We start from the raw sequence: 18,527 nt of genomic DNA on the forward strand, positions 1-18,527 counted from the left end.
TATTCCCAGGGGTGCTGCTGGAACAATTTTTATAGTGGGGGTGTCGATGATGGAAACCATATATTTGGGGTTTGTTACTACTACTTCAAGACAGAGGATGGGGGAGCACCCCTAGATACAGCACCACTGGTAATTCCCCCAGGGCAGGCACCTGCACTCCATGGGATGTCTCACTAGCCTCAATGGATCTCACTGCAAGACTGGGACAAAGTATTTCCAGGTGTCCAGAAGCTAAAAGGAGGAAAATCTGCAGAGTTTCCCTCATTGCCAACTCTGGTGATTTTGTCGTGAGTCTCCCGATATTTGGTATTTCTCCTTCAAGTCCCACCTCTTGGATTCACGAGAATCTCAGCTTCTGTTTTTGAAAAAGGAAACAAGTGCGCTCCTAGCCCTGTGGTGGCAGAGAGAAGCTTGGAAAGGCAGACTTTTAAGCCTCCCCCGGAGGTGCAGAAATCAGGCCAACACGGGGGGGCTGGAATTGGGGGTGCCGGCTTGAAGCGGTTTCCATCATACACAGGGTTTACAGCGTCTTGCAATGGCTCCCAGCCCCCCCCCCCGGACAAAACGGACCCAAAGTTTAATAACTTTACAGAAATAAAATCTGATTGTGAAGGCTGCCCCGAGGTGTGGGGCCAGCCCGGGGGGGGGGGGAGCTGAAGCCTGGCGGTGCCAGCAGAGGCAGACTAGCTCTGGGGGAGTCGGGGCGTGGGGGGGCACTGCCCTTGCCCCGCTATCCGAGCCCCGTGCCCGGGGGGAGCAGGGGGCTGGGGGTTTGCAAGGCAGCCCCCAGACACAGCCAGCCCCCCCCCGGGGGGCTCCCCTGTGCCCTCCACCCGGGGCGCGTCGCGCGCTCGCCACCTGCCCCGCAAAGCCGGGCTCGCGCGGCCCCCGCGCGCGGAGAGGGGCCGCCAGGAGCTCTCGCGAGAGCCGTTTGAGCGCGAGCCGGGCGGACTCTGCTGCTGCTGCTCCGCGCGCCCCGCTGCAAAGGGCGGGGGACCGGCCCCATGGAGTCTGCAGCCCCCAAGCCGCCGCCGGCCGGGAAGAGCAGGAACCTGCCATGGTAGGGGGCGGCGCCGTGCCTGGGATCGGGCCCCTCCACGTCCCCGCCGCTGCATGCGGCAGCTGGGATCCAGCCCCCGGCATGGGGGGTGTGGGGCTGCTGAGATACAGCTCCCCTCCGTGCCCTCCCCCTAGGTGCATGCAGGAGCTGGCATGGGGTGTGCAGGGCAACGGGGATCCGGGCCCTCCGCTCCCCCTAGGTGCATGCAGGAGCTGGCATGGGATATGTGGGGCAGCGGGGATCCGGGCCCTCCGCTCCCCCTAGCTGCGTGTGCGAGCTCCCCGCCCCCCCCAGCTGCATGCAGGAGCTGGTATGGGATATGTGGGGCAGCTGTTATCTAGGCTTCGCTCTCCCCCCTTCCCCTGACTGCATGCGATATCTGCACGGAGGGCATAGCTCAAAGCCAGTACGGTTCTCCCTTGCTGATTGTTAACTCCCTCGTGCCCTCCCCCCAACTCTTAGTTAGAGGCAGTAGCTCGGTAATGGAGCATTGCACGGGCTGAGCCATAGGGAAGCAGCAGTTCCTGAGGTCAAAATAACTTTTACTCCATGCAAGGGGTTGTGCAATTGCACGAGACTCTCCTCCCCCCCCTTATGCCCTGCAGTCTGAGAGGGGTCCTGCTTCCAGCTGAGAGCTGGGGAAGCCATTCCTGAGAGGCAGGAAGGGGAGATGCTGGGGAAGCAGGATCAATCTCCGGCACTTAGTTTGTATAGGTTGGGGCATGCTGGTTTGTTTGCTCACCTGGTCTGATCTGGAGTAGCCTGCCCTCTCCATGGACCTCATCTGGGAGATCACTTGGGTAAATCAACAACAAAGTCTTTTATAACTTCAAATGCCATTTTCCTCCTAGCATGGGAGATGGATTCCTATATCTGGGGCAACTCATCCAAAGCCAGTTCCCTAGGGATCAGTAGAAATAAGGCTACCCTGCTTTGGTGGCTCCTAGTTCTGCATTCACTAGGCCTGGCCCACTCTAAGCTCAATACAAACCATTTGTTTTAAAAAAAAAAGGCAGGGTGTCCAACCAGTCCTGTACTTAGCCACACAAGAACACACCTTACCTGCTCTTTTGAGGTGGGTCCATACTGCAACTCCCAACTCAGCTGCTTCCAGCATCTTCTCTGCCCACCTCCAATCAATCCCCTGTAAAAGCCAGTGTGAAGACATAGAACTTGCATAGTATCTTGCAGTTAAAAGCATGGGGCTGGATCTAGCCCCTAAACTTGTGTGCTTCTTGCAGCATCTATAAAGTGATGGCACTGCAGCTGGTTCATGCAAGGCTTTTTCTAAATGTATAGGGCCAGACAAACCTTTGGAGTATGTCAAGATACTGTAGATGCCAAAAGAGTCACCTGGCTTCCAAACGTAAGAGGGAACTGCAGCAGTAATCCTATTTAGAAAGAGTCCTCAGCTGGGATGAGGTGGTGCCTGGACTGGGCTTTTGATGTTAGGATTCAGCAGGGGTTTGGATTTGATGATGCTGGAGCCTCCTCCTTCCAGGCTTTGGGCAGACAAATTACAAGCTCAGCTCTTTTTGTGAAGTTTTTACCATCTTAGACTTGATTCAGAAAACAGACCCCTCTGAACTGCAGCCAGAACCATAGGACTAGATTTTGATGTCAGTACAAATTCAGAGTAGATTCAAGGTGAGTGTTAACTCAACCTTGTGGGTTGTTATCCAGCACTGGGAAGAGAATAAAGAGAAATCTCATGCCTGGAACACCTGGTTTCTACACTTGTGAAATGCCTGAAGTCTCAGCTCTTCATCTGCATTTATATTCAAATATCTTTATCTTTAGGGTGGAAAAATATCGTCCTCAGACACTGAATGACCTAATTTCCCATCAGGACATTCTGAGCACCAGTGAGTATTTAGTACTGCCACCGTTTTTCATCTGAGCCCTTTGCAGACATGAGCTCCCAGGATACCTTTGAGGTAGGCAACTATAATTCCCATTTTACAGATGAAGCAGCTGAGGCAAAGGTGGTATGACTTGCCTGGGGTCATGGAGGAAGTCAGTGGTAGAGCTGGTAGTCAAACCCAGGGGTCCTGACTTCACATGATGTACTAGCCAATAGATAATGCAGCTTCTCTTTCGCTAAGAAACAAACATCTGTAAGCTTGCCACTAATTACAAAGAAGCCTGTTAAATAGAATTGCTTCCTTGTCATCCAATCAGTGATGTGTTGCCATTATTTTAACATGGGTGTGTCATAATAAACCCTTTTGGGGCATGCATGAACCTTTTTAGGGGAAATGCTCTGGTTCTTTTATATGGGAGGGGGCCTAAATTCTATAATGATCCGTATGAAATTGAAGAGAGAGATGAAAGGTGCCACAGTTGCTTAGAATTAACCTGTTAAGGGGGTTCTCATTGCAGCCTTTGTAGGATGCCCTTCCTGCCTCCTGTCCTATCCTTATCAGCCTTTCTGCATAACTGTTGTAAACGAACATGCCTGTTCCTGGAGAGTCAATCCAGCTTTACAGTCTTGAGTTCCATGCAGTTTGTTTTTTATGGTCCTCAGAAGGACTCATTCAGAGTTCATCGTCCTTTCTTCTTGGTGCCAGGGGCCACAGATCTGTTACAGTGGGTACCTTAGCCTGCCTGGGGGAAGAACCTTAAAGTCTAAAGTCTATGAGAACTAGACCTGTCCATCACAGGCAGCTGGGGAATGCCCCGCTCCCTGAAATTCCCCCTGGTTTTATCCGCCTTCCCAGCAACTGGCAGCTTGGCCAGACCACTCAGCTGCAGAGCTTTCCTGGGGAACATTCCCATCTTCCCCCTCAGGTTAACGGTCATGTGAGCCAGAAATCGAGCTGTCTTATACCCAGCCACATCCTAGGGCAGCGTTTTTGCTCCTTGGGAGATTGTCCCCTCAGCTCCTTTTCCCCTCTGCGGTGTTTGTAGTAGCTGCTGCCCTGGCAGGCTTCCGGGAGTGAGCTAGGCGGGGAAGAGCCAGGGCAAAAGGCAAGGCCCGTGGTCCTGCTTGACTCCCCTCGTCGAGAGCTTGGCCAGCTGTGTGGGCAGAGCATGGTTTCCCCCTCACAGCCCAGTCCGGCTGGGGCCGCCTCAGTCCCCCTCCCAGGAAGGAAAAGAGGCCGTCAGGATTGGTATTGCCAGCTTCAGGGGCAAGCGGCTCGATGAGAGGGAGAGCAGCCTCGCTGTGGAAGAACAAACAAGCAGGAAGGGGCCTCTTTGCCCCACCATTTACTACATTCTAGCTCCTTTGGCCTCCATTTTAGGAGGCCTGAGGGTTCCCCAGGGTGCACCAGTCACTACAGAGGTGAACACGGCTGCCTTCCCTGCGGGTGGGGGACTCAGCGCTTTGAACTGGGGGAGATTTATTTATTTTTTTTTTTAAACCTGAAGGAGTGGTCTCCTCACTAGACAGGCCCTTTGCAGACAGCCACGCCCAGGGTGGTGTCACTGCAGGCCCCTCCCCTGGGCAGGAAAGCTCTCAGGTGGCATCAGCCCCATAACAAAAATAAATAATAATAAAATGACATGTCATCTGACCCCCTCCACCCGCTGTCACAGGCAGTGCTGACCTTGCGGATGGTATGGCGAGTATGGGCCTCTCAGCCTCAAAATGTCACAGCTTAAAGGGTTCTCCCTGTCTCAGAGAGCAGGACACCAGTCTGTTTCATACAGGTAATAGGGGCCTTTGTCATCGAATCAGGTGCTTGGGCAAATCTGTTCCCAACTCTCTTCATGTTAGCGTGGGAGATCCTGGGAAGCTTAGGCTAGTCAGAGTCACCAAACCAGTAGATTGACAGTTCTGGCTCCGGCTGGATGCTGAGAGCAGTACGGGTTATGTGGCAAGCTGAAGGAGTCCCAATATACAAAAGAGAATACCACCTCAGGCATAGGTGCTGGAACTAAGGGAGTGTGGGGTGCTGCTCCTCCTGGCTTGAAGTGGTTTCCATTATACACAGGGTTTACAGTTTGGGTCAATGGCCCTTAGCACCCCTAGTATAAAAATTGTTCCTGTATGCGTGACTTCAGGTGCCAAGGTGAGGTCAGTAGCTGCTCTTTCTTGCCTTAGAGCAACCCCAAGATTTACGTGGCAGTGGCTGCATTGAGCAAACTGGAATTTCCAGCCAGAAATATCCTTGCTCATTTTAAGTCAGGTTGGTGGGCATTGATGACTGTCCTCTTTGTATGTGGAAACAGCAGCAAAGCACCTTGTGGCCTCTCTGTGTGTCAAGACCCCGGCTGCGAGGTGGTGAATGGCCTATTTAAAGCTGGACAACGTCTCTCACCTTTCCCACCACTTTGGGAGAGCAGCAGTGGGACTGTTTGTCTTCCCCGCTGAAGAGGCTGGGGCTTTGGGGTCTGATTACCCTCGCACGGGACCTTCCACTGTCTCTGCCTCACAGAGGAGGGCGGCAGTGCCAAATCCAATCCCCCAACCAGCACCAGACAGGTTAAAAATGGATCCTTGGAGGAAGTGATGATCAGTTGGCTCCTAGTAAGATGTCAACAAATGAAACTTACTCAAGTGGGTGAAGTGCATTGTTTAAGGCCATGGGAGCGCTCTCAGATGAGACCCAGTACTGTACTTAGAATTCAGACAGGGAGTCCTCATGACTGTCACAGTATTCATTCCCAAATTGAATTCAAGAAATATTCTTCCTTCGGTCAATTATCCAACCCCCTGTCTGCAAGGGGCGTTGACAATCTCGGGGCAGAGAAGTCTCTTCTCTTGTACTGAGAGCTGCTAGGTGGCTAAGTGACCAAATACATTCATACTACATATCGGTCATCTGTTCGTTAGCCAATGCCTTTTTTTGGCAGAAGTCTTCTCCATGCCTCAGTGCCCAGGGGAAGGAAGAGGATATATAAACTATCTCAGTTTGGATGATCCTGTTTCTCCCGCCTGGAGCCATGCTGCATGAAAGCCCCATTGTAACGAAGCTGTGGACCTTACTATGGTGAAGAATAGGGACGTTTATTTGCACTCTACCTGAAAATCTCCTTTCTTTGAGTAATAAGGTCCACAGAACCAGCACACCCTGGAGACAAATGGTCATCCGGAACAGAGATGGAAATTGATACCCAAAGATTCAGGTTTATTTAATTAGGGGACGTTATCCCCATGCTCTGTGGTGCTTTTTCAATATTTAACACAATCTGTAATTTAGGAAAGTAGAGTGGAATTATCCCAGCTGTGAAAGTTGTCAGCTAGAGCAGTAGCACTCAACCTTTCCAGTCTACTGTACCCCTTTCAAGAGTGATTTGTCTCCCGTACCCCCACGTTTCACCTCACTTAAACTACTTGCTTGCAAAATCAAACATAAAAAATACAAAAGTGTCCCAGCCACTATTACTGAAAAATTGCTGACTCTCATTTTTACCATAATAATAATAAAATAAATCAATTGGAATATAAATACCGTACTTACATTTCAGTGTATAGTATAGAGAGCAGTATAAACAAGTCATTGTATGACATTTTAGTTTGTACTGACTTCGCTACTGCTTTTTGCGTAGCCGGTTGTAAAAGTAGGCAAATATCTAGATGAGTTGATGTACTCCCTGGAAGACCTCTGTGTACCCCCAGCAGTATGCGTACCCCTGGTTGAGAACCACTGAGCTAGAGGGAACTTCAGGGTGTGAGGCATTATGTAGGGATATTAAAGAAGGTACTAACAGTGATTCCCCCAAGTGACAGTGACCCCCTCATAATTTGTCCCCCACACTTTAAAATCCAACAGTTTCACCAAGTACAAAAATCTCTTGGGTCTTCTGTTAAAACTTGTAAGCTACTGTCTGTAGAAACCATTGATTATATCTATCCTGTGAAAGATACTTTATTACTATGTAAAACTTACAAACAAGTTAATTGACTTTGTTCTTGAAGTAATTGATACAATGTAAACAAACACTATAAGCCGTTAAGTGACTTTCACTTCATTCAATGGCTCCTAGGACAGACCCCCACCCTCTGTGATTAAAGGGCCGGGAGTCCCAAATGAATTAGCTCACACCCTGAAAGTGGTGGAGACAATAAATTAAAATATGGATAAGATATGGAATGTATGCTGATGAATGCTTGATATACATAAATGGTTAGGGAGGTGCCAGCCTAGAAAGGGAGTATCCATCGGCCAAAGAATGTGTCAAGTGGATGACCAGACAACCCCCGGAGGGTAAACTGGGATCCACCCCATCACCTGGAAGGATGAGAAACACAAACTTTGGACAGTGTGGAGCCACCAGGAATGTGCCATCTGCTGATTGAGTCAGCAACAGCAGGATGAAACAGCTCCCATAGACTAACATAGAAATTAATTCCTATAAGAATGGACTCTCAAGACTGATGACTTTGAGTATCTGGTTCTGCTGCCAACCTCCAGGAGCATCAGGTGCATCTGACACAGACTCGGCTCCATCCTCATGACCAAGATACCTGGCCAGTAACTTGGCATGAGCAACTTCTAGGCTGGTAACTATAACACCTATACAGAATTTGAATGAATGATTGTGTGAATGAATCTATATGTGTGTGTGTGTATGTGTGTATAAGGAATAAGTAGTGATAGGAATAAGTAGTCAAACAACGTTGTTTACTTTTGTCTTTTGCTTTACCATTATATTTACAATAAATGTGGCATCTTTGCCTTATCCCTCTTAATAAGATCCTGCTGGTTTTTATTCTACTGGGATAACAATTTCCCTACTGCTCGTGACTGCCTGCTTTAGTTCTGCCCCCAAGCTGCAGGCAGGCAGGCTGAAGTACCCATTGTAAGAAATCTGTGGATCTTATTACTCAAAGAAAGGAAACTTTCAGGTAAGCACAGATAAGTTTTCCTCATCTGCACTGTGTGGGCACTTAAGATCCTATGGCACTGTTTGTAAGGGCAAGGATGTCCTAGCCTACAGCGTCCCCTTCCCACCTCCTTTGTGCCCCACTTGGCTTCATGAACCCTACATTCCATGGGTGGCTGTCATGCAAGGGGACTCTGTAGATAGCTGATGAAATGCTCGGGAACAAAAGGCACACCTCTAAACTAGATGACTGTCAAAACCAAGCAGGACTTTTAAGCATTTTCGAGCAAAAAAAATAAACTTGTTTCAAATGTGCCCCTCTCAAAATGGTCTCGTGATCATGTGCTGTACTCTGAAGGCATCTGGCAGTACAGCACAGGTGCTATTCGAGTTCAGCATGCAGGGGATGCTATAGGTTAGCCCCCTAAATCTAAGAGCAGGAAGACCAACAGCCGCTCACTTAGTATCTAATCAGAAGGGTCTCTTCTTTTCCTCACCCCCTAACCCATCTCTCATCAGTTCAGAAGTTCATCAGCGAAGATCGTCTGCCTCACCTTCTCCTCTATGGACCGCCGGGCACTGGCAAGACCTCCACAATTCTGGCCTGTGCTAAACAGCTCTACAAAGACAAGGAATTCAACGCCATGGTTTTAGAGGTAAATCACAATGTCCAGCTGGCCCTGCTGCTCTTGTTCATTTGAAAGTGGTACTTTCCAACTCCCATAACTCTGCTGCTGGTATGGTGAAAGGCTAGCCAGGGTTACAGGTAGCATCCTGGAGTGCTTCTCCATAAACAAACACTACTAAAGATCAGCTTCCCTTTGCCTCTCTAGATATTGAGACCTGCATGTACGCTGCAGTCTTAGGCCTGGTGTACCCAAGGAAGTTGACCTGGTTTAAGTTAGACCAGTACAAGTCTCTTATTTTAGTTTGAGAGGCTTATGTCCATTTAGCTTAAACCTTTCCCAATTATTATTAACAATAATAGCAATACATAGCTCTTATGTAGCACTTCATCAGTAGATCTCAGTAAACTTAAACTGCTCTTCAACCAAAATAAGTGTCCATACAGTGGCTTGCACCAGTTTAACTAAATCTAAATCCCCACCGTAGTATTTCACCAGTGCAGCTTTCAGGTGTAGACAAGCTCTTGCTGTGCAGAGATGCATTAATAATGCCAGCTCCCTCTCTCTCTCTCTCTCTAGCTGAATGCTTCGGACGACAGAGGAATTGATGTAGTCAGAGGCCCCATCCTGAGCTTTGCTAGCACAAGGACAATCTTTAAGTAAGTGCCATAACATGTTTGCATCCCTTGCCTCCCAAGAGGTGGTTTCTCCCTTTATCTATGTTTTGCCCCATCCCCTCCCTGACATGCACCCAGTCACAAGGAGGCCACAGAATGTAAAGCATGACGCTGAAATACCACTCTTGGCTTAAAAGGAGATGGTCCGTTTTTGGGGGAAGCACATGCTTTCTCAATGGACCGTTACACACAGGAACAGAATGGGGTAGGTAGTGACTGGACAGGAGATGTGTGGAAAGTATTCTCTGCATGATAGGGGAGGAGGAAATAAGAGTATTCAGGGAGATAAGTAAAGTTATTGCAGTTTCTGGGGGTATTGTAACACAAAGGGGAGAAGCGTGTCCCCACAGCTCCAGTCCGGTATGCTGTTTTGAGGGCTTTACTAGAGGAAGACTGGGGAGAGTGCTGAGATGAGCATCTGGGATGAGAGTGTGGAGGGAACAGACTAAAAGATGAAAGGAATCAAGGCCCAACGTTCTCAGAAGTGGCCCCTGATGTGCAGTGCCTTGCTTTTTGGGGGGCCCATCCTGGGTCTGATTATCAGAGATGCTGAACATCAGCTCCCAAAGTCACTCGAGCCGCAGGCGCTCAGCACCTCTGGCAGTCAGGCCCTTGGGTGTATCGAGCTGGGCACCAACACTCAATGGCCACTTCTGAAACGTGTCTCTTCATCGGCAGGGTGTGAACAATGCTGTGGAAGGGGGAGAAGATAGAGGATTCTGGGTACGCAAAGGGACGCTACCGTGAGTCTGGGGTAAAGTGGTGTGAATCAGGTGGGAGCGGTGGCTTGAAATACTGGATTTCCACCGAAAAAGGGACGGGTGTAAGGAGGAGCTAATGCTTTGGTAGGACTGGGTCTCTCCCAGCTCTAAATCTCCCGGGGCCAAGCTCGACTCAAGTCCATGGGCTTCCTCCAGCTCGCTGGCTGCAGGTTAGCTGCAGGCAGGAATGACGGAAGCAGCCGCCCCCTCTCTTTCCATTAGGAAAGGTTTTAAGCTTGTGATCCTGGATGAAGCAGACGCCATGACCCAGGATGCCCAGAATGCCCTAAGGCGAGGTGAGTGGCATTCGGCTTGTGCCCGGAGACGGGTGTGGTAGCTCTCAAGGGCTCTTGGTAATTTGCTGAGACAGGGCCCTGTTAGGGTGACCAGATAGCAAGTGTGAAAAATCAGGACGGGGTGGGGGGGTAATAGGTGCCTATATAAGAAAAAGCCCCCAAAATCAGGACTGTCCCTATAAAATCGGGACCTCTGGTTACCCTAGGCCCAGCTGTGATTTCATGCAGTTGTGCCTCCCACCCTCAGAGCAAGTTGTCTACTTAAGCTTTTCCCAAGCAAGCGAGTGGTAACGCTGTGCATGTGACACGACTGTGTGTGTGTAGCAGGGTTGTAGGCAAGGGAGCTGTTGCCTACCACCCCAGTGACTGCATCTCCCGTGTTGAAGCGGCGTGTGTGTGTGTTTGCGTAGATCCATCAGTACCCCGCTTTGGGATGAAAGGAGCAATATACGTTAACTCCTGAAGGCAGCTGTGAGAGGAGGAAGCTGTACAGTATCTTCATGATAACGACCCGGGCTCAGCATTCCAGGTCTTGACCAAAGGGGCCACCCACAGTAAATTCCTGGAAATTCTTCTTTGGAAGGATAAAGGGCTTGAGTCCAGCCTTCTGGGAGGTGAAACTCAAGCTCCAGGAATTCCAGGCTATTTCATAGCCTCCTATGCCCCCCGCTCTGCAGAGTGGAATTGGTCTGTGGCTTATACTACCTGCGTTCACTAACTCTCTTCTGACTGCACCAACGCAGGTTGGTGCAAGTTCTGATTGGCAATTCCCTTCCCCACCCCCTCCCCCTTTGCAGTGATTGAGAAATTCACTGAGAACACCAGGTTTTGCCTGATCTGTAACTACCTCTCCAAGATCATCCCTGCCTTGCAGTCCAGATGCACAAGGTTCCGGTTTGGCCCCCTGACTCCAGAACTCATGGTCCCCAGGCTGCAGCATGTCATCAAGGAAGAGATGTGAGTGAAGAGCGTTGTTGGGGAGGGGAGGGGAGGCAGAACAAAATGGAAATGGAGTTTCGCATCGGGGGAACATCTGACCTATTCAGCTGCCTCCTGCCTTTGTTCATGCAATCACGGGTGTCCTCATTGCTTTCCATAACATCCTCCCTCCCCAGTTTCTCTTGGCTCTCCTAAATCCTCCTCTTACCTCTGGAAGTAACAGCTGGCTTTGTCCTTCTCTCCAGTTTCCTCCACACGTTTCTCCCCCTGCAGGGAACTGTGGCTTTCCTCTGTGGCTTTTCTTTTGTTCCCTTCAACCTTTGGCAGCTAGAGATGCCTGCAGGTCCTTGGGGGCTCTGTCTCTGAGCAGGTCCCTTCCTTAAGCTGCTTTGGAGCTTCAAATGCAAGTGTAGGGCTGAAAAGTGACTGAAAAGAGGAGCGGCCTCCCGGAGTCCCATTTGCTTGTGGTTTTCCAGGGCAAATGTGCTCAGGTCCCCTCTACTGGTTGCCAGCTGTGTGAACTTGAGCTGGATTTTCTCCTCCTTACCCTCATCCCCACTAACGAAGGTCCTAATTGCACCTGAGCCTCTCCGTTGACAGGGGGCCTGCCCAGGTGCAACGCAGCAGAACCAGGCTCTTATTAGAGCTTAATTACTCTGTTAATAATGCTCCAGGCAGAGTGGAAACCAGCTCACTCCTTCTCCTATAGCTGTGTTGGCTCCTTGCTTTTCATACTAAAGATCTGTCTGTGTGCCCACGCAGGGAGCTTGTGCCAGGGGAGAGAAGGGGCTGTCCCCTTCAGAGTAGAACTGCTCTTTAAGACAAATGGAACCGGCCACGGTTTGTGGTTAAAACCTTGGTGGCATAGCGGAGCTGCGGGCTGGTGTTTAACTCCTGAAGAGCTGGGTAGCAAGTGAAACCAGTCGGCGCTCAACCTGGTCCCAGGTATTGGGTTTTTCGACGTGAACCTTTGGGCTTGATTGGCCACAGGGAGAGCAGGTGCAGCGTAGGTGAGGCGTGAGTGCAGTGGCAGAGGCGTGTGTGTGATGGAAGCTTATCGTGGGGGCAGCTATTGCACACCTGCTTCTAGCCAGCGCGTCTCTTTGGCCCAGCAAATTCTCCTCTACTTCACTAGGCCTCTCCCCTGGGAATACTTGCTTTCTGCCTCCATAGCCTCATGGCTCTTTCCATGCCCTGCATGCCCCTCTCGGAGTCTGCTGGTCCAACTGAAGGTTATCTTGTACAGCCCCGCTCCAGGCAGTACAATCGGAGGAGCTGCCTGCTCACATGGGTGTGGACTGTCTGTCAGTCTACTTCGGCCTGAACAAAGGGTCCTGAGGTGTCAGGACCTGTCGTCTTTGCTCCTGGCAGCCAGGAAGAGGAGAGAAGATACCATTTTGCATAGAGACAGAGGGCCCCAAACCTGTCACGGTGCCATGTCCGTACGTGGCTGTGTGACATTGTCAGGACTGTTCAAATATTGGGGTGTCCCCTGGTGCCTGTTGTGTGACTCAGCAATTCTCCAGGGCTGTGCATCCTGAAATCTGTCTTTTTCAGGGCTGACGTAAGTGAAGATGGGATGAAAGCATTGGTGACCCTCTCCAGCGGGGACATGCGCAGAGCTCTGAATATTTTGCAGGTACAGCCCTGTGTGTGGCTTCAGCTTGTTCCCCTCCAGCACCGGAGGCCGCATCTCTGATTTCAGAGCGGCAACGGTGCCACGTGTGTAATGGCCAGACGGACGTCTCCTCCCTTGACGCGTGCGTGGAATGGTTCACGGGGTCAGGCCCGTTGGTCACGTGCAACACCCTCATCCCCATGGATAAGGGAGAGATTCAGGGGCACTTCCTCCACTTACTCAGAGTTGCAGATGGTATTTGTAGGCAAGAGTGCACTGCGGGCCTAGGCTTCCCAGTGTGCGCTTGCTTGCTTGGCTCTGCTCCAGCCCAGGGTCTCCTTGGAGACTGGCTACAGCAGGAGCAGCCAGGTAGAGATGGTAATGCAACCACAGGCAATGGGTTCACCTCAGCGCCCTCCTGAACCCTCAGCCCTTCTCTCCACCGCATCCCTGAAGCGCTGCAGTGACTTCTGGGGAACCAGCGCTGGCTGAGGACCATTGGCAAGTGGCTGAGTAAAGCTGCAGCAGCAGATGGTATACAGGGAAGGCGGGTGGGGAAGCTAGTCTGTTCTGTTACTGATTGCACAGATTGTCTTTGGGGAGGGGGAGAGACCATGGCAGATTCTTCTTCACTCCCTGTACTGAAGCGACTGTGAAATGGCACGTGGGTGGAGTTCCATGTCTGCCTCTTGGTGACTGTGGTTCAGCTGAGAAGCAGAACAGCTCCCTCCACTACCTTCCTTGCAACTCACGGCAGGCTGAGTCCTTCCTTCCTAAAACGCTGTCACCAGGTTCTTAAGGGCCCAGTGACACCCGCACAGCCCCTGTTGCCTACCCTAGATTTATAATGGGTGACATCTGTGCACTTAGACCAGTTTCTGTTGATGATGCACATGGGAGAACAGGATCCGGCTTGGTCTTCCATGGTGCACGGGTCCCGCCGGGCTAGCGGGAGGGGAAAGCAGTTCTAGTCACAGAGGGTACATCCACACAGGGATAAACAACACGTGACTGGCCCGGATTAGCTGGGCTTGGGCTCTGGGGCTGAAAAATTGCTGTGTAGACACTTGGTCTGGAGCCTGAGCTCTGAGACCCTGCGAGGAGGGTCCCAGAGCTTGGGCACCAGCCTGAAGGTCTACACAGCAATTTTTAGCCCCACAGGCCAAGCCCCAGGAGCCTGAGTGAGCTGACTCGAACCAGCCATGGCCACGCTGCGGGTCTTTTATCCCCGTGTTGATGTACCCTAAAGGTCTGATGGCCAGAGCTGCCCTCCAACCTCTCCTCCTCTCCTGGCAGAGCACCACCATGGCCTTTGGGAAGGTGACGGAGGACACCGTGTACACCTGCACGGGGCACCCACTGAAGTCTGACATTGCCAACATTCTCGACTGGATGCTGAACCAGGACTTCACCACTGCCTATAAAAGTATCCTTTTGATTGTCCCCCTTACACCGCCCGGAGGGGCGAGTGAGACGGGCGTCCGACTAGCATGGTGACGATGGGGTGGCATCCCGCGGCCCCTTTCGCCAATAGTGTGAATGGAAAAGGGAGGCTTTTGCATTATAAGGCACTTGGCCACTCGCGTTACTCATGCCAATTAAATCTTTATGGCATCCCTGGCTCGTACATCTACATCTCCCCTTCTCTCACGGGGAGTGGTGCTTCCCGGGGACGCACTGGTTCCCTTTGATCAGCACGGGGAAGCTCTGGGTGTTGCAGTCCTGTGGGCTGATGTCTGAATTGCGGATGTGGTGCAGCTCCTTTCATTTCCAACCTCCAAGCATTCTGTGCTCCACTGACAGGGAGCTCGGGGTCCGATCCTGCTCCCTCATGGCTGTAGATTCAGAGCTGATCCTATGTTTGCTCACCCCACCAAGGATCCAGTGAACGGGGGGACAGGATCCCTTGTTTCAGTGGCATCTACTCCTAGGCTTCAGAATTCTGTGCAAAAAAATCCCTTGACTCTCTCCTCAGAAATCCTGGAGCTGAAGACGCTGAAGGGTTTGGCTCTGCATGACATCCTGACAGAGATCCACTTGTTTGTGCACCGAGGTAATGCTCCTCTGGCCGGCCAGCACGACATGTGGTCACCCCGTTCTAACATGCATATCCACCAAAGTAGCTTGTAGACGGTGTTCCTCATTAACCCATAGGAAACAAATCCCTCTTGGGGCCTGGCTACGGTCTGGGGACTCTGGGTGAGGCTATAACAAGGGAAGATGGTGTCTGTGCTATGGGAAGAGGCAGCCCCACAGGTAACGCCTCACCGTACATGGTTCCATTCACCGGTTAGACTGCAATGGGCCAGAGGTGGGGGAAGAACTGGTATGGAGCTGGCCGCAGAGCAATAGCCCAGTTTGGATTTTTCACTGCCTGTTTAGCAGTGTCTGACCCGCCCTGTTTTGCTTTGTGGCCCATGGCCTTTATGGCTGAGACCCATTTGCTATTAGCAGCACGTGTTTTGGGTGGGGGAGAGATTGGCTGCTACAGCCATCTTCAATTACTGTCTCAAATAGCCATTCTCCCTCACAGGGCGGGGCAGGTCCACTTAGGAGCCTTAAATGACTTGAGGAGTCGTTGTGGCACCTTAGAGACTAACACATTTATTTGGGCATAAGCTTTCGTGGGCTAGAACCCACTGCATCAGATGCATGGAGTGGAAAATACAGTAGGAAGATGTATATACACAGAACATGAAAAAATGGGTGTTGCCAAACCAACTATAACGAGACTAATCAATTAAGGTGGGCTATCATCAGCAGGAAAAAAAAACAAAACTTTTGTAGTGATAATCAGAATGGCCCATTTCCAACAGTTGACAAGAAGGTTTGAGTAACAGTAGGGGAAAAAATTAGCATGGGGAAATAGTTTTACTTTGTGTAATGACCCATCCACTCCCAGTCTTTATTCAACCCTAATTTAATGGTGTCCAGTTTGCAAATTAATTCCAATTCAGCAGTTTCTCGTTGAAATCTGTTTCTGAAGGTTTTTTTGTTGGAGTATTGTGACTTTTAGGTCTGTAATCGAGGGTCCAGGGAGGTTGAAGTGTTCTCCGACTGGTTTTTGAATGTTGTAATTCTTGACGTCTAATTTGTGTCCATTTGCGTAGAGACTGCCCAGTTTGGCCAATGTACATGGCAGAGGGGCATTGCTGGCATTCTAAATGACTTGATGCTTTTTTAAAACGCCACATTTACTCAACCTGTCTTCATCTCTCTCCCTAGTTGACTTCCCACCTTCCGTCCGAATCCAACTCCTGATCAAAATGGCAGACATCGAGTGAGTATCCCTTTGCTTTGCTTGCCCCAGCTGCCTTTTCTCCCCTAACAATTATCTTTAAGATGATGAGGTTTGGCCTGTCTGAACCCTTCCTGTGGGAAGGTTACTGTTGATGCTGCACCCCTGGTTCACAACTTTGTATCACATTACAGGACTGCACCCACTATCTTCAGTGGCCCCTGCATGTGTTTTAGCATGGGCACGTGCAAAATTGTACATTTCCAGAAGCTATCCGTGAAATAGATTTTTTGTTTTTGTTTAATTGTAAAACCCACATCTTGCCCAGCTTGTGCTGGGACCGACCCAGCAATACCTGCAGCGCAGGATCTGGCCACATGAGTATTTACATTTATGGTTTTCTTCTGCCTTAGGCACAGACTGGCTGCGGGGACAAGCGAGAAGATTCAGCTAAGCTCCCTTATTGCTGCGTTTCAAGTCACCAGGGACTTGATTGTAGCTGAGGCTTAGGGCCAGTGGCTTCCTGCAAGCACAGTTTACACCCTCACCCCTCCCGCTAAGAAGTAAAAAAGAAGAATGTCCTTGTCTGAACACGAGTCCAGTGGCTTCTACAGTTCCTTACCCCCTGAATTAGAAGCCCCATATACTGGTGACAATGTAGGGGACAAATTTGACCTTCAGATACGTGCACCTCATTGCTCTTGACTTAAGGGGAACTCAGCACAAGCATTTGAGGGAAGAATTTAGCCCTTTGCAGCTAAGTGTGAGGTAATAGACAGTGCTAAAAAGTTGTCCGTGTATAAGCTGCAGCATGAAATACACCTTTGAAGGGAAGTAAGGTAGGTTCATCTCTTCCCTTACACCCGAGGAAGGGGTTGACTTTGTGGTGCACACTGTAGCTAAAGCTGGCTGTTGGTGGGTTTTAAGGCTGCAAGCTCCTTTCATGTACTGGGAGACTTTAGTCCAAATTCACCATCAGTGTAACTATCTAACTTTCCCTGACTAGTGGAACTGCACTCCTATAGCAGCAGCAGATTTGACCCATTTAGCGTGCAGGGACGTTAGGGGCAGAATTGTGTATAGCAGAAGGGTGCTAGAGCTTTCCCCTTGTATGAGACTTTAAATGTTTCCCATGACACAATTTCACAGGAAGCCTTAACTGATCTCAGAAGGATCTTCTCAAACAGACATGGTGTACCATTACCTAGCGCAGAATCCAGGGGTCTCTTGATTTAATCAATGCTCTAAATTCTGTAAACTGGCTTTACAGTAGGTGCTTCTGGCCTGCTATCCTAATTGCAGGTTAGTGTAGTTACAGCCTAGGAATGACAACACACTAGTAGTCAGTTGTATGAAAGGGGAAAAAATTTATTTTGCCTCTTGAAGTTAATAAACATCTCAGGCTCCTGTGTACATGATGGCAATACTACAGATCATGTTCAAGTAAAAATTAAAACCATCTTCACCGGTCAGGATGCTGGACAGGGCCTATCTGTGTCCCAGTGTGCTCTTTACATACAATGGAGAAGAAATACCCAAGTGAAGAGCTGTGAGCGATAGGGTCCGGTCATTCTACGAGCTTGGAGAGCGATGCTCCATGGACCAGTTGTGCTACTGAGGTGGACACTTGTGGTACTGAGGTATAACAAGTGGCTGGGGTGTTGAGACTGCTCTTCAATGCAGATGAGGGGGATTTCACCACCCCTTTCTGCTACAGGTTCAGTGCACATATGGGGCTCAGAGTTGCTGGCCAAGATCGATCTTTAAGAAAACTGCTAGTTTAAAGGGACAATACCCCCTTCCCCCACTAACCTTGCTCCCAGCATTAGAGAAAGGGCACCATAGTCTTGCTGCTGTGATCCTTTAGGGAGCTCTCGTTCAGAACTTTAACACATTGGTTTTAGGTTCGCTGGATCAGACCTAGCTTCACCCAATCTGGGGCCAGGAGTAACCCAAGCTGAGTGGTGCCACTTTTCCCTTTGTTTTACTATTACAGCAGCAGGGTGTGGCCAGCTATCTTCTAGCTAACCCATGCTATCACTTGTGCTCATTAAGAGGAAGTCCAATGGCACTTAAGGTTTAGGGGTATTTTTGAAAGATTTAGGGATATTAAAAGCTTAGTCTCTTGGGGCTAGATTCCAATTTATAGGGGATGTAATTTTTCTAAAAAGGAGAAAAAGTCTCCCCCTAGTTTCAAGGGGAAGTTATTAGCCTGTCCTGTCAGTCACTGCCATGCGTTCTGAAGTAGCTTGTATGGCCCTTCCAGTTGTATGGCACTATATACAGGGGTAGTTATAAAAAGGGGGAATGGAGCAATTACGGTAAAGCATGTGCTGCTACTGCTGCCAGAAATTAGCCCAAATGAAATGGAGGAGTATGAGAGACAGCATCACCCCCTCCCCCCCCCCTTTGATACAGTACACATGAGTCATTAGCCCTGGCTGGAAAACTCCCTGGAAACTAGACTCCAAAAAGCAGTACTTTGGCAGGAGAGAAAGTGAGCAAGCAGCACAAGAGCGGGGACAATAGAGCCCTGTC

General features: G+C 50.0%; 1 protein-coding gene across 1 annotated transcript; it reads left to right on the top strand.

Moving 5' to 3' along the window:
* The first annotated feature begins 953 nt into the window (after positions 1–953).
* On the top strand, positions 954–18,527 carry RFC5 (replication factor C subunit 5). Its single transcript, XM_024195573.3, has 11 exons — positions 954–1,060; positions 2,861–2,925; positions 8,354–8,490; positions 9,040–9,119; positions 10,121–10,194; positions 10,992–11,151; positions 12,691–12,772; positions 14,048–14,177; positions 14,727–14,804; positions 15,977–16,031; positions 16,403–18,527. Exons 1-11 carry the CDS (start codon positions 1,005–1,007, stop codon positions 16,497–16,499), a joined length of 1,014 nt encoding a protein of 337 aa, XP_024051341.1. The 5' UTR covers positions 954–1,004; the 3' UTR covers positions 16,500–18,527.

This window comes from Terrapene carolina, unplaced genomic scaffold (genome assembly GCF_002925995.2).
Source record: "Terrapene carolina triunguis isolate 2854851 unplaced genomic scaffold, T_m_triunguis-2.0 Scaffold951, whole genome shotgun sequence".
Taxonomy (NCBI): domain Eukaryota; kingdom Metazoa; phylum Chordata; order Testudines; family Emydidae; genus Terrapene; species Terrapene triunguis.